We start from the raw sequence: 18,745 nt of genomic DNA on the forward strand, positions 1-18,745 counted from the left end.
CGGTATCTCCGTCCCGTCGTGTCGTGTCGTGTGCGGGTTGGTGTCTATTATTTTTATTTTTATTTAATTTATTTAATTTATTTATTTATTTCAGGAGTGTTTCACCCTAACTGTGGGTGCGTTCGTGCGCCAGGTCTGTTTATTCGCCTCTTCCTCATGCGGTACTACAAGTACTCGGTCAACAAGTTCGAGCGAATAAGCAACTTCAAGAACTGCGAGATGGTGGTCATGGAGATGAAGGACTCCTGCTACTGTCTCACCACCCCACTTTCCTTCGACGTACGCCACGCCACACCCCTTCCACACCACTGCCTGTTTTTTCCAATTCACGCATCCTTTTCTTTTGTGTGTGACAGGATGGCACGGACGCGGACGACGACGATCTGGCGGCATCCGCCCTTCACGCGGGGACGGAGGACACTGACGACCAGCTGAGCCAGGCAGTGGGCCAGCAGTGACAGCTCGAGGCGCACCAGATATGTAAATTTGATGAACTTTATTTGGTACATTGTTTGATCGTTGGGCACAAATGTTGACCACAAATGTTGACCTGACGTGGAGCAGGACTGGGGCGCCATGGCGCAGTCGGCACCGCGCTCCCCTAGTAAGGGAGAGATCATGGGTTCGATTCCCATTGGCGCCATCCTACTCTTTTTGCTCCCACCCTTGATGAACCTTGCTCCATCTTCAACCTTGCTCCCTCAGCCCTCCCATCCTACGCTTTTTTGCCAATCTTATCTATTTATTAAAACACGTGTCTCATTACTGGCACTGAGTGTACAACCTTCTTCACCCTGGGGCTTTCCCACATAGGTCTCGCAAGGTCTCCCATCTAAATTGGTTGGCGCCAACAAGTCATTACCCCAACTTCCATTTAGTGACCAGAAGTGCAACATCAGCACAGACAAAGTCAAGAATCTGTTCTCCATGCTCTGCTACCAGCCCTACCATCCTGCCACAACCCTGCCCTCTGCCTCCACGTCCCCACCAATGGTTCACTTCTTTCTTTGCATGTGTCTTCGTCAACCACTTCACCCAGTTCAACGCCAACCAGTACGAGCACCACCACGGCAACATCAGCGCCCACGACGCCGGTCAGCGGCCCGGGCAAGCGGCGACCAGTGCAAGTACAGCCAATGGTAAACTTCCCTTCTGACACCGTTCTGTCGTGTGTGTCGTGTGACAGCAGCTAGTGGCAGGGGACGCGGTGAAGAGGAATGCTTGCACGAGGCGGACACAAGGACGTTGGTTGGGAGTCACCTTTTTACCACATAAAGGAATTTAGGCGGATAAAATGTGCCGATTTGCGAACCTTTTTTCTCCTTTCCAAATTTGGTCCGCGTCCATCAGTTAAGGTCACAGCATTGCCTTTTTGCGCCGTTTACCTAGGCAAGAGAGAGAACAGACGTGTTCTCTTCTCTCCCACCCACAGCAAGAGAAGGACAATCAAGAAGGCGATGATGCTCGGGGAAGAAGCGAATATGCCGCCCGTTCGTTGCCTCCAACCACAGCAGCAGGCGACCACGGGGACCACCAACCCAACCAACCTCTTCTTCACCCACCCAGTCCACCTACCCGGTGAGGTATACTGGAAAACGCCCCTAAATAAATAGACGTACAAATAAATGGAAAAATACAACTCACTAAATAAATGATGTGAGAATGAATTTTCATCAACCTTTCTGAACGTAATTGTTTACGGCCGGCGCCCAGTTGGCGGAGCAGGTGTTGAGCTACGTGGGACCCAAGGAGCTGGTGGCCGCCGGCGGCGCGTGCCGCCTCTGGTATGACGTCACCTCGCGAGACAAACTGTACGCGCATGTGTGTGCGGTCGTGAGTGTGTGCGTGTGCGTGTCGTTTGTGTGCGACGCCAACCCTCTCAACCGCCAATGCTGAGAGTACAGATGGCAGCCGTTTATGGCCCAGGCGAGCTCCGGGCGCACCGAGAAGCACTCGTACAAGGAGCTGTTCCTCGAGCTGCTCCGGGAGAAGAAGCGCTGCGCCATTCGCCACCAGTACGCCACCGATGAGGTTTCGGACTGGTACCTTGCCACGCACCGCACACGCACCGCACCGCACTCACTCGGTGTGTGCAGCTGCGATGGTGCGTTCAGTGTGCAGCCTGGAGACAGTACGCCGGCGGAGAGCAGGCTCAATGTCGAGCCTGTCTTCCACCCCAGCCCCGCCTGGCCGGTACCCGCCACACGCCACACGCCGCACGCCGCACGCCGCACGCCGCACGCCGCACGCACGCACACAAGGTGTGCTCACCGGATAAGATCAGGTGCACCCGAACGCATCGAACGCGCTCACCGTGGACCTGGGCTTCGATGTCGACAAGTCGGCCAGGGCGCTGGGCCGCTTCCTCCGCAACTGCACCGGGGGCTGCTTCCAGGACCCCGGTACCGATCCCGTTCCCCTCTTTCGCCCAACCAGCGCCTTGACCGTCTGCTCACTGCACGACACCCAACACGACACAGAGTTTCTGAGGTGGGCGCTGTGGCGGTATTCGCGGTTCATGCAGCTCAAGGCCGACCACGCCGACCGGTTCCTGGTGCCCACCACCGAGATCGAACACATCTGGCAGAGCCACCTGCTCAGGTACTACCCCTCCCCATATCCCCTCCTCCGGCTCCCGCCAACCAACCGAACTTGCGTGCGTGCGTGCGTGCGTGCGTGGACGTGTTGCTGCTTGTGCGCGTGTGTGTCAGGCCGGACGTCTATGCGCGCGACATGCAGCAGGTGCTGGGCATGCCGGAGGTGATCGACCACCGCATCTTGTGCACCGACGTCGACCAGCTCGTGTTCGAAGAGGCCCTGCGCGAGACGGCCGACCTGTGGCAGCGCACCTTCGGTTCGTCCACCTTCCCCGTGCGTGTGCGTGTGTGCGTGTGCGTGTGCGGTGGTGCGTGTGTGCGCCACTGTGTGTCGTGTGGTCGTGCCCTTACCGCGCTCGCCGCAAGCGCGGTTCGGTCGTACAGGCGAGGAATACTGCACGATTCCTGCCACACCGGTGATCAGGCTGCTGCGGGAGGGCTACAAGAACCTCTGGTAGCACACCGACACGACACACACCGACACACACGACACGGCACGCACGGCACGGCACGCAAGGCCGCACTGCACACACCGACGCACACGGCACACACGCACGGCGCACATGATTGTTGTTCACACAGCGCTCTGTGCTGCAGGTTTGAGCCGCAACAATTTAATGTTGTGGTGGCTCCCGCCGACTGGACCTGCCCGTTCAGGTGAGCCCAGCTACGCCACGGTGGTCCATTTTATTGCCCCCCCCCCGGCTGACCCGCACTTACCGCACACGCGCACCGCACACACACACGCGCACCGCACACACCCATGTAGCTTGAGCGTGGAGGACGTGGCCAAGGACGACGAGTGGGACGGCCACTTCGGCCAGGAGAACGGCACGTACTACGGGTTCCACCCGCCGGGCGGCTGGTACCGCCTGGCTACCAAGGCCTACGAGCGCTTCCTCTACTTTTGCCACATCTACGACGGCGACGAGGTGGCGCACCCGACCTCGGCCATCCAGTTCGTGTGGCACCTCCACATGTTCCACCCCATCCTCTATCGGTGCGTGTGTCGTGTCGTGTCGTGTCGTATCGTGTCGTGTCGTGTCGTGTCGTGTCGTGTCGTGTCGTGTCGTGAGGCTGAGAAGGATGACGCGGCGCAGGGAGGGCACGAAGAGGCTGACTGGCCGCGTGCTGGAGCACATCCCGTGGCCCCACGAGCACTACAGAGAGGCCAACTTCACCCGGATCAACCATGTGTGGCAGCGCGAGTTCGGCATCGACATTCAGGAGGTGCGTCCGTGTGGTGTGCGTGTGCGTGTGCGTGTGCGTGTGGGTGGGTGTGCGTGTGGGTGTGGGTGGGTGTGCGTGTGAGTGTGCGTGTGCGCGTTTCGTGGGATCGCTCACACGCACACGCAACGCATCAGGAAATGGATGACGTTGAGATCGGGGATGACGACGTCTGATGCCATCGATCGTGGGTCACATATATATTTATATTTATATATAAATTCAACTACTGGTAGGATATTCATCATATCTGGAGAATATATCTGAACTCCCCACTTACCACAAGGAAATAACTTTTGCATCCATCCAAGAAAGGATAGATGCAAAAAGAAGAATAAAAACAAAATGCAAGTGAAGGATCAAGAAGAACACACGTAGCTTGAGCGTGGAGGACCTGGTCCAGGAAAGCATCTGGTACGGCCGCGTCGTCAAGGAGAACGGCTCGCACTACCGCCGGCGGGCTCCACTCATCGTCTCAGTTTTGGCGGAATATTTAAAATCCGTTTTTTCCCCCTGTGTGTCAGAGAAATCAAGAAATTCAAGCATATTTAACAGATTATATTTGAAAAATTCAAAGATAATTATTAAGAAAAGGGATTGCAAAAGAAATCAGATCTTCTGGCCCCGGCCAGTTCAAATGCCCTATGGGCGTGGCGGTGGAGGCACAGGCCACATCCTCATGGCCAACACCAACAACCATCAGGTGGTGGTGGTGCACGCCAATGATGGGTCCTTCGTGCGCTCCTTCAGTTCCCAGGGTTCTGCCACAAAAATAAAAGTGTGCCTCAAACCGCATCAATAAGCAAAGTCATCAGCAACTCACTCTTCAGTAGCATCAAAGCTGAGCTCTCATGGCAGTATGCACTCTCTTGATGGCTGATTTCCACTCTGCTCTGCTAGCACTTTTGCACACCACGTGCACATGCACATGCACACATAGGGCCCCTGCAAGAAGAACAGTGAGTGGGTCACCACTGAGATGCCAGTGGGTGGAGCTTGATGAAGGTCAACAGAGGATGTGATAGGGTGGTGATCAAGAAGCTGCTCAGCGCATCCATGGTGAGATGGGACAATAGCTGTCTCAAGGTCACTAAGCCACTGCTCTCTTTCATGTCCATCTACCTAGGATGAGAATTGAAGAGCTTTTAAAGGGGGTGAACATCACCACTATGGACCAGAACCTGTGGCAAAATGAACAGAGAACAGGACATCACAGCATACTCCTCCTTTTAAAGCTCCCACAAGTTCCTGGCATACCTCAAACCAAGTGTTCACAAAAAAGGATCAGTGACACCCTCCAGATGGGTGTCATCAGTACACTTTGACCAGTTCAATGCACAAACATTGCTGGCAAAATTGCGATCCAACTTGTGTTGGATGGGAAATGTGTACATAAAAAGGGATTCTGCCTGTGGCATTCCTTCCTCAATAACATCCTCCACTTCTGTACATTTTCTGAAAATGATGCCCAAGCTTTCCTTGATCTGTACACCAACCTCATAAAAACAGCCAAATGGTGGCCTTTTTTGTTCAGATAGTTGATTTTTGTGCTAAGCAAAAAAGTCACTGACCCTTTTTCATGAACACTTCTCAGCATATATCATTCCTCCAACATCAGCATACAGAGACCCCACCTATCTGAATAAAAAGATAGAAATATGCTTTTATGGAGAATGAAATCTGAGGAGGCCTCTCCTCATCTCCAAGAAGCTCCTTCATCATGCTGATTGTCCTGAACTGTGTATGACCTCAAATGTCAGCATTGCTGCATGACACATGCACATGCACACACATTGACCTCAATCACAGACATTTCTTAATCAAATCAGATCTCAGATTAGATCAATTAGCATGCAACAATGGGCCACACCTGCAGGTCGCCCCTCTCTGCAGCAGTGGCCCACTTTTGCATGTGCTGGAGGAGGAAGAAGAAGAAGGTGAGCACTATCTTGCCAATGGGACCAAAGAAGCTGCTTCAAGTACTGGCATTGTTGGACATTCACCGTCTCCATCTTTTCTCTACACTTTCTTGATCCTTTCTCTTTTCTTTCTTCTTATTCATTTCCATAGTTTACTATACTTGTACTGCTTCAGATCTCCTGAATATATACCTCTTCTCTTCTCAGACATCTACACATCTCCATGGCTTCTCAGCCTTATATCACACTACACCTTCCAACAGGCATTGCCTGTTTCAATCTGGGGAGTGGGGTTCTGGGGATGGCTGGCAGAACACCTCTCTGCCATGATAGCAGTTGCTGCCACCTCTGCTGTACTGATCACCACCACCCCCACTGTATCAGCCACCTTCCACAGACACATGAGTGTGGTGCCATGCTCTGTGCAACAACACTGCTGAAGCAGCCATGAGTGAGGTGCAGTACACTTTCACCTGGCAAGGCAAGGCCCCAGTGGAAGAGGAGGGCACCAAGACAAGGACATCCTGCTTATTGGCCTTTTGGTTGGTGTTGTTGCACATCTCCTTTGCTGACAGATGCTGGTCTTCATACTAGTCATCCTAGAGCCAGATTGGTCCCAGGAAACAGATCTGCTCTGCAAGGTGCTTGCAGGTTTCAAAGTTGGGCATGTTGAACATGTTGAGCGTCTTCCCCTTGATTGTCATGTTGCTCTTGGTGGTCCCTCAACTTCACCTCCGACGCCGCAGCGACGCAGGGCATCACGCTGCGGTACCGACTCTCCGATCTCTCCAACGCCAGCGCCACGGGCTCGCCGGGCCAGCTGGCCGTGGTGCGGCGCGCGGACAACACGCCGCGGGCCAACATGACCTCGTACTACCTCGCCGTGCCGTCAGCCGCCACGTCATCATCATCGTCCACTTCACGTGTGGTGGTGATGGTGGTGGAGGTGTTCGACGTGGCGCTCGTGGATGACGCGGCTTTCGTGCCCATTGTGCACGCCGTCGACGTGGCGAGCGACAGCGACGGCGACCACTACGAGCTAGTGCTGGCCCTCCCGGCCTTCAACCGATCGCTGTTCTACGACCCGAGCATCGGGCTGGGCGTGCTGCTGGGCTCTTCGGGCGGACGCGATGGCGGCGGCGGCAGCGGCGGTGACGACGTGGGCCTCATCGTGGGCGTGGTGGTGGCCGTCGGCGTGGCGGCGGTGGTCGTGGTGGCCGTGATCGTGGCTGGTGTTGCCCTCGCCGTGTGGCGCAAGCGGCGCCACTTGCACTCGGGCGTGGTCCACTTTGACAACCAGGCCGATGAAAGTAGGTTGTGAACAGAGAATGAGTTTTCTTTCGTTTTATTTGTCGAGATCGATTGGAAGGGCGATAATCGTCACAAAGAAAAAGAAGAACGAAGAAGTTCTTGGCCAGATTAGATGCGGCACTGGGTTTGGATGCATTTTCTGCGAACACAAAGAGGCGCGAGTGCACAAAAAGCCAGGGCTCTGTGTTGGATTATTTGCATTTATTTGGCCAGTGACAATTTGTTGTGTCAGGTTCAGGAGCAACCAAGCGGCTGAGGGCGGTTACTGCTTGGCCTTGCCTGTCGTGAGCGCGGCGTCCTCCTCTTCCTTCTTCTTCAAGATCACGAACCCTTCCATGATGGGCGTCACCGACACGTCTGGAAACGCACGCAAGCCACACGTGAGCTGACAACCCAAGACCAAGACCAAGATGGGAAAAAGACGTACAGTCGTCGGTGGCGAGCTCTGCCCGCTCGCCGTGGCCGATGAGGACGGGAGTCGTGTGGGTCTGCGAGCCGGTGATGGTCTTGGGGTGGCCGGCCTGGCCGACGACGTCGACGGCCGTACCCACGCGCACGGGCACTTGGAGGGGCTTGAGGTTCTCGTCGAACGTCATCAGCATGCGCGGGTAGATCGCGCTCACCAGCGTGTACAGCAGGTAGTGCGACTTGCCCATGATGACTGAGTTGGTATGTGCGGCGTCAGCACCGGTCAACACGACACACACGACACACACGACGTGCGGGGTTTGGAGTCGTACGGTTCTTCATGTCGAGGCAGGCGTGCATGGTGGCGAGGAGACTGGCAAAGGCCACACGGTGCATGCCCTCGGAGGGGAAGGGCGCCAGAGCGAGGGTGCCCTTGCCCACGTGCAGCAAGCCCTGCGCAAGTCTGACCACGAAGAGGAGGTTGGGCTCCTTGTAGTAGTAGGCCGACAGACTCCGCAGCAGCTTGGCCGCACGCGAGTTGTTGGTGCCGGCGGCGATCAGGCCCAGACCGAAAATGGCGCCCTGCGATACCTCGGGGTCGGCGTCGTGCGTGAGCTGCACAAAGAAAAGAAAGAAGAAAAGTTAGTTTGTGCGTGTGCGCACGACACGCGCGATAGAAGCGACACCTTGGAGGGTGTCCATGACGGACACGGAGGGGTCGCCGACGGCGAGGAGGCCGAGCGCCAGCGGGAATGGCTCGGCGGACGACGGGCTCGCCGTACTGGAGCAGGTCGAAGGTGCGCACGGCCATTGACCGGCCGAGGTCCTCGCCCATGGCGATCATGGCGATGCCCAGCACGGCGACGGCCTGGTGGCTGTTGTCCTTCTCGAGGTGCTCGCCGCACACGGACAGCAGGCTCTGCACCTTGAGCACGTTGGCGGTACCGGCGTAGGCGCAGGCGTCGACCGTGAGGTAGGCATACCGGCCAGCCTCGCCCTCGATGGCCTTCAGCGTGGCCAGCGTGACGTCAGCATCCTCTTGCTTGGCTGCAGACACACAAAAAAAAAAGAAATGAGTCCGCGGCTCAAGCAATAGAAATAGAAAATGAAAATTCAGAAAGTGTGGAGGAGCGTGTACTGAGGAAGAGCAGGCCGAGGCCGAGCGAGAGGAATCTGGCGTGGGTGGACTTGAGTCGGGTCTCGTCGCTCTCCATGAGCACGCCGAGCATGTTCTGGGCGATGTCGGCCTGGGCCGTGCCGACGAAGATCATGCCGAGGGCGAGGGCGGCGATGCCGACCACCTCCATGGAGGCCGACGAGTCCTCGAGCGCGGGGGTGATGAGCTCCATCATGTCCTCCCGGGCCGAGCCGGCGTAGGCGATGCCCAGACCCAGGATGGCGCCGATGCGCATGAGCGCGTTCGAGTCGCTGATGTAGTCCGACAGCAGGGCCAGCGCCGGGTCGCAGTCGTTCCGCACGCCCGAATTTACAATACCCACAGCGAGCAGGGCACCGGCCTTGATGTAGTCCTCCTTGGAGTAGAGGTACTTGTCGATCTGCGTGAGTCCACCGTCGACGTCCCACAGCAGGATCATGCCCAGCGACGCGGCCGCGCTCATCATGCCGTGCTCCCTGTTCTTGTAGATCCACTTGGTCTCTGCAAGAGTGAGCGTGAGTGAAAGCAGAATGTGTGTGTTGTGTGTGTTGTGGTGCACTGAGCCGGTACCCTCATCGGTCATCAGCTTGTCCTGGCCAAAGGCCGCGTTGACAAAGGCGTTGACGAACGTAGAGGCGAGGTTGTTCCTGGCCGAATCGACGTTGGCGCCAAAGGTGTTCCTGTTGTCGGTGGTGCTGGTCTTGTAGATGTCCTCGGGCGTCTTGGCCTCCATCACGTCTGCAGACATGACATCATGACCAAAGTAAGGCACGTTGCTTAAAGTGTCATGACAACAGCAGAAAGGCTTACCGAGGTCGCGAGCGAGAACGAGGAAGTGCTCGCTCAAGTTGGTGTGGTAGATGATCTCCGTGAGGCTCTCATCGGACTCGTCGATGGTGTGGAAGAGGTTCTGGCGGGCGAGAATGAACGCCAGCTGCTTCTTGACAGTGCTGTTTAGAATAGTTAGAAACGTGAAAAAGGCGAGAGTGGCAAGGAATTCATCAAAAGAACGGGGTCGCGAGTCGTACGCGTCGGGGCAAGACTCGTAGATGGCGCGGATCTCGTTCACGTCGTTGAGGCGGATGGCCATGTGAAGAGCGGCCGGGTGGCGGTTGAGCTTCTTGTAGATCTCGAGCGTCACGCGGAGGACGTGGGTGTCCTCGGGCTCGGGCACGTAGTCGGCGCAGCTCTTGAGGTAGAGGCACACGCGCTCGAGGTTGCCGTCGTCGACGTGGTCGATCACCTTGTTCAGCTTATCGACCTCCATCAGCAGATCGATGGCCTCGTGCTCGGCGTTGTGGTGCATGTTGAAGGGCACGATGATGTCGACCAGCTCCAGTATGTCGTCGGCCGGCGTTCCCTCCTCGCTCCTCTTCTGAAACTCCTGGCCCACCTCTCCCGCCAGATTGCTGTGTGCGTGGCAACAGTCAGCCACCAGTCGAGACTACGACGCAGCGACAAGATGAGGCAAGCAGGTGTGTTGTACCGCACGTATTCGTGACCCCACGAGCCGATGTCGCCCGAGTTGCCCTTGAGTTTGTAGTGCAGGCTCTCCCTGGTGCCCTCAGCTGCCATTGTCATGGCAAGGATCGAGACGACGTCGGCCAGCGATTTCTGAGTAGACGAGAAATGCAAAGGCAGCGCTCGATCAGCAAATCGTTGCGGCAGAAATGCGTGTAGAATTTAAGCAATGAATTGGAAAATGGAATGCAAGATCGAGCAGGCTGCACCAAGGCACTAAAGAGAGAAAGGCGCACCTTGTTATCACCCTCGGGGAGCTTTTCATAGACGCTCTTGAGAAGATCGTAGTGGGGACGAAGAAACTTGAGGGGCTTGGGCACAGCGGTCATCGACGAGGTGGCAGACTTGATCTCGGTCTTGAGAGTCTCGAGTGCCACTCGCGCGATGCCCTCATCAGCGTCCTGTGTGCGTGTAACGAGCAGCTCCAGCTCCTCCTTCTTCTGGATGTCTTCTTCAGACTGTGATCCATCAAGATGGTGTAAATGTCAGTGTTTCATCGATTTATACCAGATGGCAGCGTGATGCTTATCGATGATCAAGACTGTCCGTACCATCTCTTCCTCTTCCTTCTTCTTCTTGGCATTTTTGTCCTTGCCCTTCTGCTGATCCTTGTCAGCGGGCTGCTGCTCCTGCGTCGTGTCCTTCTTCTCTGTGTCCATGCTTGCTTGACTACGCAAATAACAACCTCTCTACTTCTACTAATCTCTCTCGTGCGTGTTGAATGTGCGCGCAGTGCAATCTAATCAATCGAATGGGGTTCGCGCGTGCAGATCGCCGAGGGTCCCACACACTGCTGCGTTTGCTGTGCCCACACCTCACCCAGCGCTGGCAAAAGTATGTCGACACATTTTGGCGACCGCGACATTCCTCCGTCAGGAGCCCGCTTTGTCGACACATATTTCGTACAGGCGAGAAAGACAAGAAGACAAGCAACAACTTGGGGAGAAACGATTGGCGCGGCTTTGATCTGTTTTCGATCTTTTGTCCGCCCGCCGTTCTAGGAAGAAGGCGCAAGACACAAGGCGCAGACGGCAATTGAAGGCGAGCACAGTGCAGAGCGCAAGTAGGAAGAGGAAGATGGCCTACTACGCCAACATCGCGGTGCGATCGATAAGCCGCCCCGTCGGCGAGGAGGACGAAGGAGACGTCTACTTCCCCACCGTCCACGTCAAGGCCCAGCACATCATCAATCCAGGTCCCTCCCCCTCCCATCTTCCTTCTTTCTTCTCCTTCTTCTTGGTCTCATCCATCCATCTATCGCCGATACGAACCGCCACCCCGGGTGCAGAAGAAGACGCCGAAACGGCGGCGCCAGAGAACGAGCCGAAGCGAAAGAGGGGCACCGTAGACTACTGCTACGCGCTCTTCGACGGCCTGCCGCCTTCGTCCCCCTCCCCCTCCCCGCACGAGTCCGAGCCACAAGCCGCCAGCAGCTCGCCACCTGTACGCACTCCCTTGTGACGTGTTTTTTTTTTTTTTTGGTGATTGTTTTATCTTGTTGCCGGGTGTGGAATATGTTCTGGGGCTAACATAGTATCGCGAATGTGTTTACATTTTATTTTATTTTATTTATTATATTTTTTGTGGTCCAGCACAAGATATACTCGACGTATGCCGAGTTGTCGGGTGAGAGTGCGCCTGTGGGCACGGACAGCTATGAGGTCAGCGACGACGACGAAGATGATGAAGACGACGAAGACAGAGACGACGGCTACTACGTGCCGAACACGTCGGGCATGGTGCACGACGACCAGCCAGCGGGCTACGTAGCCGCGCCCTACAGTCCGTCGCTACGCGGGCGCCTCAATCCCGAGAACCACGACGACTACGACGACGACGCCGAGTCCAACGCCTACACCAAGGACCAGGCCTACACCAAGGCCGAGCCATCATCGAAGACGACGGCCGACGGCGACATGGAGTGGACGGTGCTCGAACCGGCGCAGCAGAAGCAGCAGCCCGGCGGCTACGACGACCCCGAGGTCTACCGCATCTTGGCCCAGGTCGACGCCGAGCGCGTGAAGGCCGCCGTGCGCAACTACGCCGAGTCCCTCGGCTCGCAGGAGGGCGAGGCCCTGCTCCGCCACATCCTCGCCCACGTCAAGGCCATCGACCTCGCCGCCGACGCCGATGTCGACACCGTCGCTGGCAGCGGCGTCGACAGTGCCCAGAAGAAGGCTGTCGCGGCGCGACCGAAGATCTCCATCGGCGGCGGCGGCGTCTACGCGGGCGCGCACGAGCTGCCCGAGCTGGCCAAGCTGCCCCTCTCCTACGGCAGCAAGGTCTTCAACGCCCCGGCGCAGCCCAAGGCCCAGGCCCGGCCCCAGTACGTGTCGCTGTCGGGCCAGGGCGCCAAGTGCGTGAGCTCGAACCCGCTCACCAGGCCGGGCGGCGCCGGGCTGCGCGGCTCGGGCGAGTGCCCGGTGGGCGACATCGGGCGGCGCGACAAGGCCAGCCTGGTGTCGCAGGCGGCGCCGGTGGTGGAGAAGAACACCAAGTGGAACGAGAGCTACCAGGACCTGCTCGCGGGCGGGCTCCAGGCCATGCCGCTGGCCTCGGTCAAGAAGCTGCTGCGGCTGGCCAACGACTTCGTCTACACGTGCCTGACCTACACGAAGGTCATCGTCAACGAGCTCAACATGCCCAACGACCGCAAGACCATCAAGCCCGCGACCGACATCGGCGGCCTCGCCGGCGGCGAGAAGTATGTCATTCAAGGTACAGTCACATTTTTCGTTTATTTATGTATTCATTAGTTTTGCATTTTTGCTGATTGACGTGCGTTACATTCCACTGCTGCAGGCATTCTGTTCAAGTTCTGTCTGGATCCGCAGGTGTCGACCAAGGGCAAGGGCGTGTGGCTCTACGGCGGCAACCGGCCGTCGGAGGAGAAGGCCGCCAAGGCCGCCGCACTCGAACTGCAGGGCCTGAGCCTGCTCTCGTCTCTCTTCCTTCCTGGGATTCACATTCCGCTCATGGCGCTGGTACGCCACGCATGCACCATCGCACGCACACGCACGCACCATCGCACGTGACTCGTTAACAAGGGGGTTGTTGTGGGCACAGATCGACTTCAAGGGCTTCCGCATACTTGCCACATCCCTGCTGCCTCTTGGACCCGACACCATAGTTTACGGCTCCCACGATGCCGGCAAAACCGTTCACGCCTCCGACCCCGTATTCAACAAGTACTCCTCCTTCAAACCACGCACACACACGCGACCACACACACGCGCGACCACACACACATACACGACCACCACTAACATAAATGTATATTACCTACATTATACCAGAATGATGGACGAGATTGGGGTGATGCTCAACCTGAAGAAGCACACGGTGGGCAAGAAGAAGGTGCCCATCGTGGGTCCCGGCGACATCGAGGGGCACAAGGCACTCGACGGCCGCTACTACCTCCTCGACTACGCGCGCCTCATGCCCAGCCAGGCCCCCATTCCCTCGTAACCTCCAACCTCCACACCACCACTCACCACCACTCGATGCCATCTCCATGCGGCGGTGTGTGGGCTGGGGGCCTTACGTTACCTTTGTCTCGATGGCGCGGTCTGCAGAGAGGACGGGAAGTGGGACGGCCGCGGCGTGTTCTATCAGATGCTGCGACCAGAGTTCGTGCGGAGCTACTCGACCCCGCTCTCCTCTGACGTGTTCACCGGATGGTCCATGGTACGACCGAAGCCTTTTTCCATCATTTTTTACTAATAATTCAACTACTATTTTGGTTGTTGTGATACTAATTACTAATTTGTATATTCTCTTATATAAATACACACACACGACACACACGACACACGACACACAGTATGATACGGAACGGGAGAAGAGCGAACGGGAGGTGATTGCGGCTACGCAGGTGATGATCAACGAGCGCATCCCGGCGCTCGCAGCCGACCTGGACGCCTTCGACACCTCGGTCCTCTCCGAAATCTACGCTCGCAGAGGTACAACGCGCGCTCCTCTTTTTATTTATTTATTTATTTTTATTTTGGAGGTGTGCGCCTCTCAGTTCGCGCTCACACGCTCGTGTCGTGTGCGTGTCGTGTCGTGTGTCGTGTGTCGTGTGCGTGTTGTGCAGTTTCGGAGGAGCTTGATCCGATCAGGATCATCCAGTTCCTCAACCTGGTCAACCTGGAGAGCCGCATGCATTGCGCCGGCATCAACTGTCGCCACATGGGGCGCCTGCGGCAGCTCGTCCACAACAAGGCCATGCGCAGCTACATCCTCTGCGCGGTACACCCTTTTCTATATATTATATTATATTACATAATAATATAATCATTATCTAACCACCACTACCCACCACCACTGCGCGCAGGCCGTGAGTCGCGCGCTCAAGCACAAGCTGCGCAATAGAATGAGGCGAGCGGTGCGCGAGAAGCGACAGGGCGAGTACGTCTCTTCCACCACCTTGCTCTTTTTGTTCATATTATTATTATTATTTTAATGCTTTTTTTTTATTATTATTCTTTGGTTGGCGTCTGGACAGTCTCGCTTCGGAGGTCTCCTGCAAGCGTGTGGCAGCCCGCGTGTTGAACAAGATCCTCGGCCAACACCCCAAGGTGACCCGCACACGACACGACACGACACGACACGACACGCACGGCACGACTTACACTCGACTGTTTTCCTGTGCGCAGTCGGAGGACTTCTGGCGGCGGTCGGTGGTCAAGTCGCTGCGCAAGCGCTTCCCGTTCATCCTCTCGCCCGAGGAGCTCGCTGTATGTTTATTTTGTTTTTATTATTTATTAGGTCTGATTTCTTATTTCTTGTTATTTGTTATGTTTTTCTTGTGTGTGTCGTGTGCGTGTGTGTCGTGTGTGTGTCGTGTGTCGTGTGTGGTTGTTACGTGGTCTTATTCATTCCTCGTCAGCAGGAGACGTACGACATCAGGACCGACATTTGCCTGCGCGTCATTTTGGCCATTCTGATGACCCAGAACATGATGCGCCTCACGTCCGACGCCTCCAACGCCATCTTCCGGGTACGAAAACACCTCGGCTGTGCGTGTGCGTGTCGTGCATGTCGTGTGTGTCGTTTGTGTCGTGTGCGTGTGCGTGCGTTTCGCTTCACCACCACCGACGTCGTAGTCTGACGCGCAAGGCGCGATGTTCGTTGATGTAGGACCTCACCACGGTGAAGCTGGTCAGCAACGACATCGAGGTGATCTGGTCCAACATCAAATTCAGTCCCCTTGTACGTTCAGCCTCATCTTCATCTTCTTCTCTCTTCCTGCGTGCGCTCACATTCCGCACCTCACTGCTCTGCACCGCCACCAGATCAACATTCTCGACGCTGAGGTCTGTCGTCGCATGTCCACAGGTAGCGAGTATTTATATATATATTTATATTCTCTATTTGTATTCTCTATTTAATTTATTATTTATGTATTTCCTATTTAATCTAATGTGCTGTGATTGCGCCAATGGGAGGATGCTTAGAAGGGAAAAATCGGGGCCTCGGGCTGCGCCTGCTCGAGTCGGCTCGGGCCAAGCTCAAGACCGCCATCGAGGCCCTCCCCTCCTGCTCCTACTCGCACTGGAGCATCGGTACTCTCTCGCTCGCCTCAACCGAACTTGGCTCGTGTGTGTGCTATCATGCGTGTGTCGTGTGTCGTGTGTCGTGTGTACTCACGTTCGGTCGTTCGTTTGTTCCAGCGCGCGTGGAGAAGGAGATCGTGCGTCACCCCGAGTACGAACCCGTCGCGGAGCAGATCTTCAACAGCATCTACAAGCACCTGCGCCTCTCCCACGAGATGGAGAAGACCAAGGTACCACCCACCACCACTTCATCATCATCATCACCACCACCATCACCATCATCGTCATCTTCAACAACAGCAGCAACTACAACTAAGCATGGTTTGGTTGGGTTTAGGGTTTGCTGCTGACGTGGGCCCAAGTGCTGGAGATGCACGCCGAGCGGCTGGAGCAGGCCAACGGCGGCGTGCCCACGGCAAGGACGACGGAAATGCGGGCGGAGGCCGCCGCAAAGCGCGCCATGGCGGTCGAGGTGCCGCGCCACCACTGCGACAGCGGCGGCGAGGAGGACGAAGACTGCGCCGTGTGTTTGTAGGCAGGTATCATCATCGTATGCGAAAAGCAGTCTCTTCCCCAATGGCCTTGCCCCCCTCTTGTGTGTGTGTCGTGTGTGCGTGTCGCGTGTGCGTGCGATGGATACCACACGGCAGTCGGCTCAAGCGGTTTTGATGTTGTTTGGCGGTACAATGGCTGGCGCGCACCAAGCGCACCAGATGACAAGGCAACTGCCGCGCTCGTTCTTTTCCGTGAGTGCCTTCACTCGGCGAGCGAGTCGTAGAACTGGTGGAGGCGCTGGATGATGGCGGGGAAGGTGGGCCGGTCGTCCGGCTTCTGCTCCCAGCACTCCTTCATGAGCGACGCCAGCGGCTGTGGCGTGTCCGGCGGCACCTCCAAACGCAGCCCTGCGACCGATCGTCAGCACCTGTGTCACACCACACGGCACGACACACGGCACGCACGGCGCTGGACGTGTGTGGTGTGGTGTGGTGGGTGGGGGCACCTTGGGAGGCCACGCGGAGAGCGATTTGGAGAAGGGGCTCGTCTTCGTAGGGCTCCTTCCGGGTCAGGATCTCCCACATGAGGACGGCGAAGCTGTAGGCGTCGGTCTTTTCCGAGTACTTCTTCTCCTTGATCGACTCGGGGCTCATGTACTTGACTGGACCCAGCGACGACTTGGTCTTTGCATAGGCCGCTCCCTTTTCCTTCAGCCTAGGCGTGTGGCGTGTGGCGTGTGGCGTGTGGCGTGTGTCGTGTGTCGTGTGTCGCGTGTCGCGTGTCGCGTGGTGAGCGTCAAGGCTTCGAGAGCGTGAAAGCGGCGACGTGATCATTACCTGGCGAAGCCAAAGTCGCCCACGAACACCGAGAAGTCGGGGCCGATCATGATGTTCCGCGCGGCAATGTCTCTGTGGATCACCCCCTCGCAGTGCAGATGGTAGATGCCTGTGTCGTTGGTTCAGTCACAACTTCACACAACACACAACACAACACGCACGACACACGACACACAACGCAACACGCGGTGTGTGCGTACCGGCGGCGGCGTCGCGTATGATGCGCACGATGGTCTTGAGCGGAATGTCGGCGACGGCGTTCTTGCCGCGGAGCACGCTCTCGAGGCTGCCCTGGTCGCAGAACTCGGAGACCATGCAGAAGTTGGGCGCCTGGCTGCACGCCCCGATGAAGTTGACCACCATCGGGTGGTTCGAGAGCAGCTGCGCGAGGGCCGCCTCGCGCCTGAACTCCTCCACCGTCTCCATGTTGAACCAATCAAAGTCGTGCAGCTTCTTGATCGCCACAACCGACCCTCGCCACGTCCCCTAATGTGTGCGTGTGCGGTTTGTGTGTGTGTGTGTGTTGTGTGTGTGTGTTGTGGTGTGTGTGTGTGTGTGTGTTAGCGTTCATGTGTGTTTGTTGCATGAGTGCGGTTGTGTGTGCGCGCGTGTGCGTGTGCGACGGTGGTACCCTGTACACAGCACCGAAGGCGCCGGCGCCGATCTTTTCGACGAATCGCAGCTCGTCGTACTCGATCTCGCGGTAGTTGTACTTGGACTGGATGGCCTCGAGCAGCTTCGCATTCCGCTGTTTGAGGTCGTCGCCGTCGGCCGAGTCCTTCTTTTTCTTCGCCGCGTCGTAGTCAACGTAGGTCAACGGCTTCGAGTCGCCGCCGCCGTTGACCTTGGCGTAGGCGTAGGCCGGCGCCGAGCCTTTCCCCGCGGCTGCCGACGACGTGTCGACATAGGCCGACGAGCTGGCGGCCGAGGGGTCGGCGTACTGGATGCTCCCGTCGGACTTGGGTCCGTCGCCCGCTGTCGACACATACTGCACATTCCCGGTCACCTCCCGGCTTCGCACCAGCGGCGACGGAGCGGAACTCGATGAATGCACGGCGGCGTAGGTCGTCTGCGATGACGTCGGCGGCGAGGGCGATGACGTGGACTGGTGGTGGTGTGGGGCCGACGGAGTGGCCGCCGGCGCGCTGGCGGGTGCGGCGGCCGGGGAGCTCTGGAAGTGCACGTACTGGGCCGAGGAGGAGGGCGAAGAGGTGTTGGTGTTGACGTAGTTGACCGACTGCGAAGAAGGCGATGACGACGAGGAAGAGGCCGGCGGCTGGTTGCCCAGGTTCATCCGCCGCATGCGGATGGCTTCGATAGCGACCCTCTTTTGCTCGAGCCAGTCGTCCAGCGACCTCAGGTAGTTCTGATGATGATGTGAACACCACTTGAAAAGTGAACACAAACACCTAAAAAAACAAAAAAAAACATGTGGAGGGCATGGCCCGTACCACCGCCTCGTCGGAGGTGATGAGGTGCATGTTGCGCATCTTGTAGCCTTTCATCTCCTCCATCTTGGCCACAGCACCTGTTACCGCACACGCCGCACGCGACACACGACACGCGACATAGGGGTCAGCATGTTAAGAGGGGGGGGGGGCAAAACGTAGAACAAAAAAAAACAAAACAAAAACGTAGAGCATGTAGTGGTGGAAGTACCGTCGATGTTCTCGGTCGCGAGGTAGGACTCGGCTTCGGGTATCATGCCCTGGAGGAT

The 18,745-nt window shown here is 57.0% G+C and overlaps 6 protein-coding genes across 6 annotated transcripts; 4 read left to right on the forward strand and 2 right to left on the reverse strand.

Annotated features, from left to right (window-relative positions):
• Positions 1-156: 156 nt before the first annotated feature.
• On the forward strand, positions 157-458 carry ACA1_105730 (uncharacterized protein; the record flags this gene model as incomplete). The annotated part of the gene is made up of 2 exons (XM_004336227.1): positions 157-279; positions 357-458. The coding sequence occupies 2 exons, from the start codon at positions 157-159 to the stop codon at positions 456-458; spliced, it is 225 nt and encodes a 74-aa protein (XP_004336275.1).
• Positions 459-1,457: 999 nt separating this feature from the next.
• ACA1_105740 (Fbox domain containing protein) lies at positions 1,458-4,000 on the forward strand (the record flags this gene model as incomplete). Its single annotated transcript, XM_004336228.1, has 12 exons — positions 1,458-1,583; positions 1,714-1,811; positions 1,905-2,042; positions 2,151-2,193; positions 2,285-2,402; positions 2,481-2,601; positions 2,712-2,854; positions 2,982-3,051; positions 3,195-3,254; positions 3,367-3,597; positions 3,683-3,827; positions 3,962-4,000. 12 exons carry the CDS (start codon positions 1,458-1,460, stop codon positions 3,998-4,000), a joined length of 1,332 nt encoding a protein of 443 aa, XP_004336276.1.
• Positions 4,001-6,318: 2,318 nt separating this feature from the next.
• ACA1_105750 (uncharacterized protein) lies at positions 6,319-7,064 on the forward strand (the record flags this gene model as incomplete). Its single annotated transcript, XM_004336229.1, has 2 exons — positions 6,319-6,384; positions 6,498-7,064. 2 exons carry the CDS (start codon positions 6,319-6,321, stop codon positions 7,062-7,064), a joined length of 633 nt encoding a protein of 210 aa, XP_004336277.1.
• Positions 7,065-7,316: 252 nt separating this feature from the next.
• On the reverse strand, positions 7,317-10,798 carry ACA1_105760 (Proteasome/cyclosome repeat containing protein; the record flags this gene model as incomplete). Its single annotated transcript, XM_004336230.1, has 12 exons — positions 7,317-7,411; positions 7,482-7,715; positions 7,795-8,077; positions 8,147-8,243; positions 8,278-8,509; positions 8,601-9,119; positions 9,189-9,356; positions 9,429-9,568; positions 9,647-10,027; positions 10,105-10,232; positions 10,376-10,597; positions 10,691-10,798. 12 exons carry the CDS (start codon positions 10,796-10,798, stop codon positions 7,317-7,319), a joined length of 2,607 nt encoding a protein of 868 aa, XP_004336278.1.
• Positions 10,799-11,216: 418 nt separating this feature from the next.
• On the forward strand, positions 11,217-16,232 carry ACA1_105770 (uncharacterized protein; the record flags this gene model as incomplete). Its single annotated transcript, XM_004336231.1, has 18 exons — positions 11,217-11,334; positions 11,428-11,582; positions 11,732-12,857; positions 12,942-13,123; positions 13,206-13,327; positions 13,436-13,603; positions 13,715-13,826; positions 13,963-14,101; positions 14,236-14,390; positions 14,476-14,549; positions 14,647-14,719; positions 14,798-14,878; positions 15,034-15,141; positions 15,282-15,353; positions 15,437-15,479; positions 15,602-15,706; positions 15,815-15,927; positions 16,035-16,232. The coding sequence occupies 18 exons, from the start codon at positions 11,217-11,219 to the stop codon at positions 16,230-16,232; spliced, it is 3,144 nt and encodes a 1,047-aa protein (XP_004336279.1).
• A 221-nt stretch (positions 16,233-16,453) lies between these two features.
• On the reverse strand, positions 16,454-18,733 carry ACA1_105780 (protein kinase domain containing protein; the record flags this gene model as incomplete). Its single annotated transcript, XM_004336232.1, has 7 exons — positions 16,454-16,599; positions 16,698-16,906; positions 17,029-17,137; positions 17,229-17,514; positions 17,660-18,394; positions 18,480-18,556; positions 18,688-18,733. 7 exons carry the CDS (start codon positions 18,731-18,733, stop codon positions 16,454-16,456), a joined length of 1,608 nt encoding a protein of 535 aa, XP_004336280.1.
• Between the last annotated feature and the right edge of the window lie 12 nt (positions 18,734-18,745).

The sequence above is a fragment of the Acanthamoeba castellanii genome (assembly GCF_000313135.1).
Source record: "Acanthamoeba castellanii str. Neff unplaced genomic scaffold scf7180000084660, whole genome shotgun sequence".
Taxonomy (NCBI): Eukaryota; Discosea; order Longamoebia; family Acanthamoebidae; genus Acanthamoeba; species Acanthamoeba castellanii.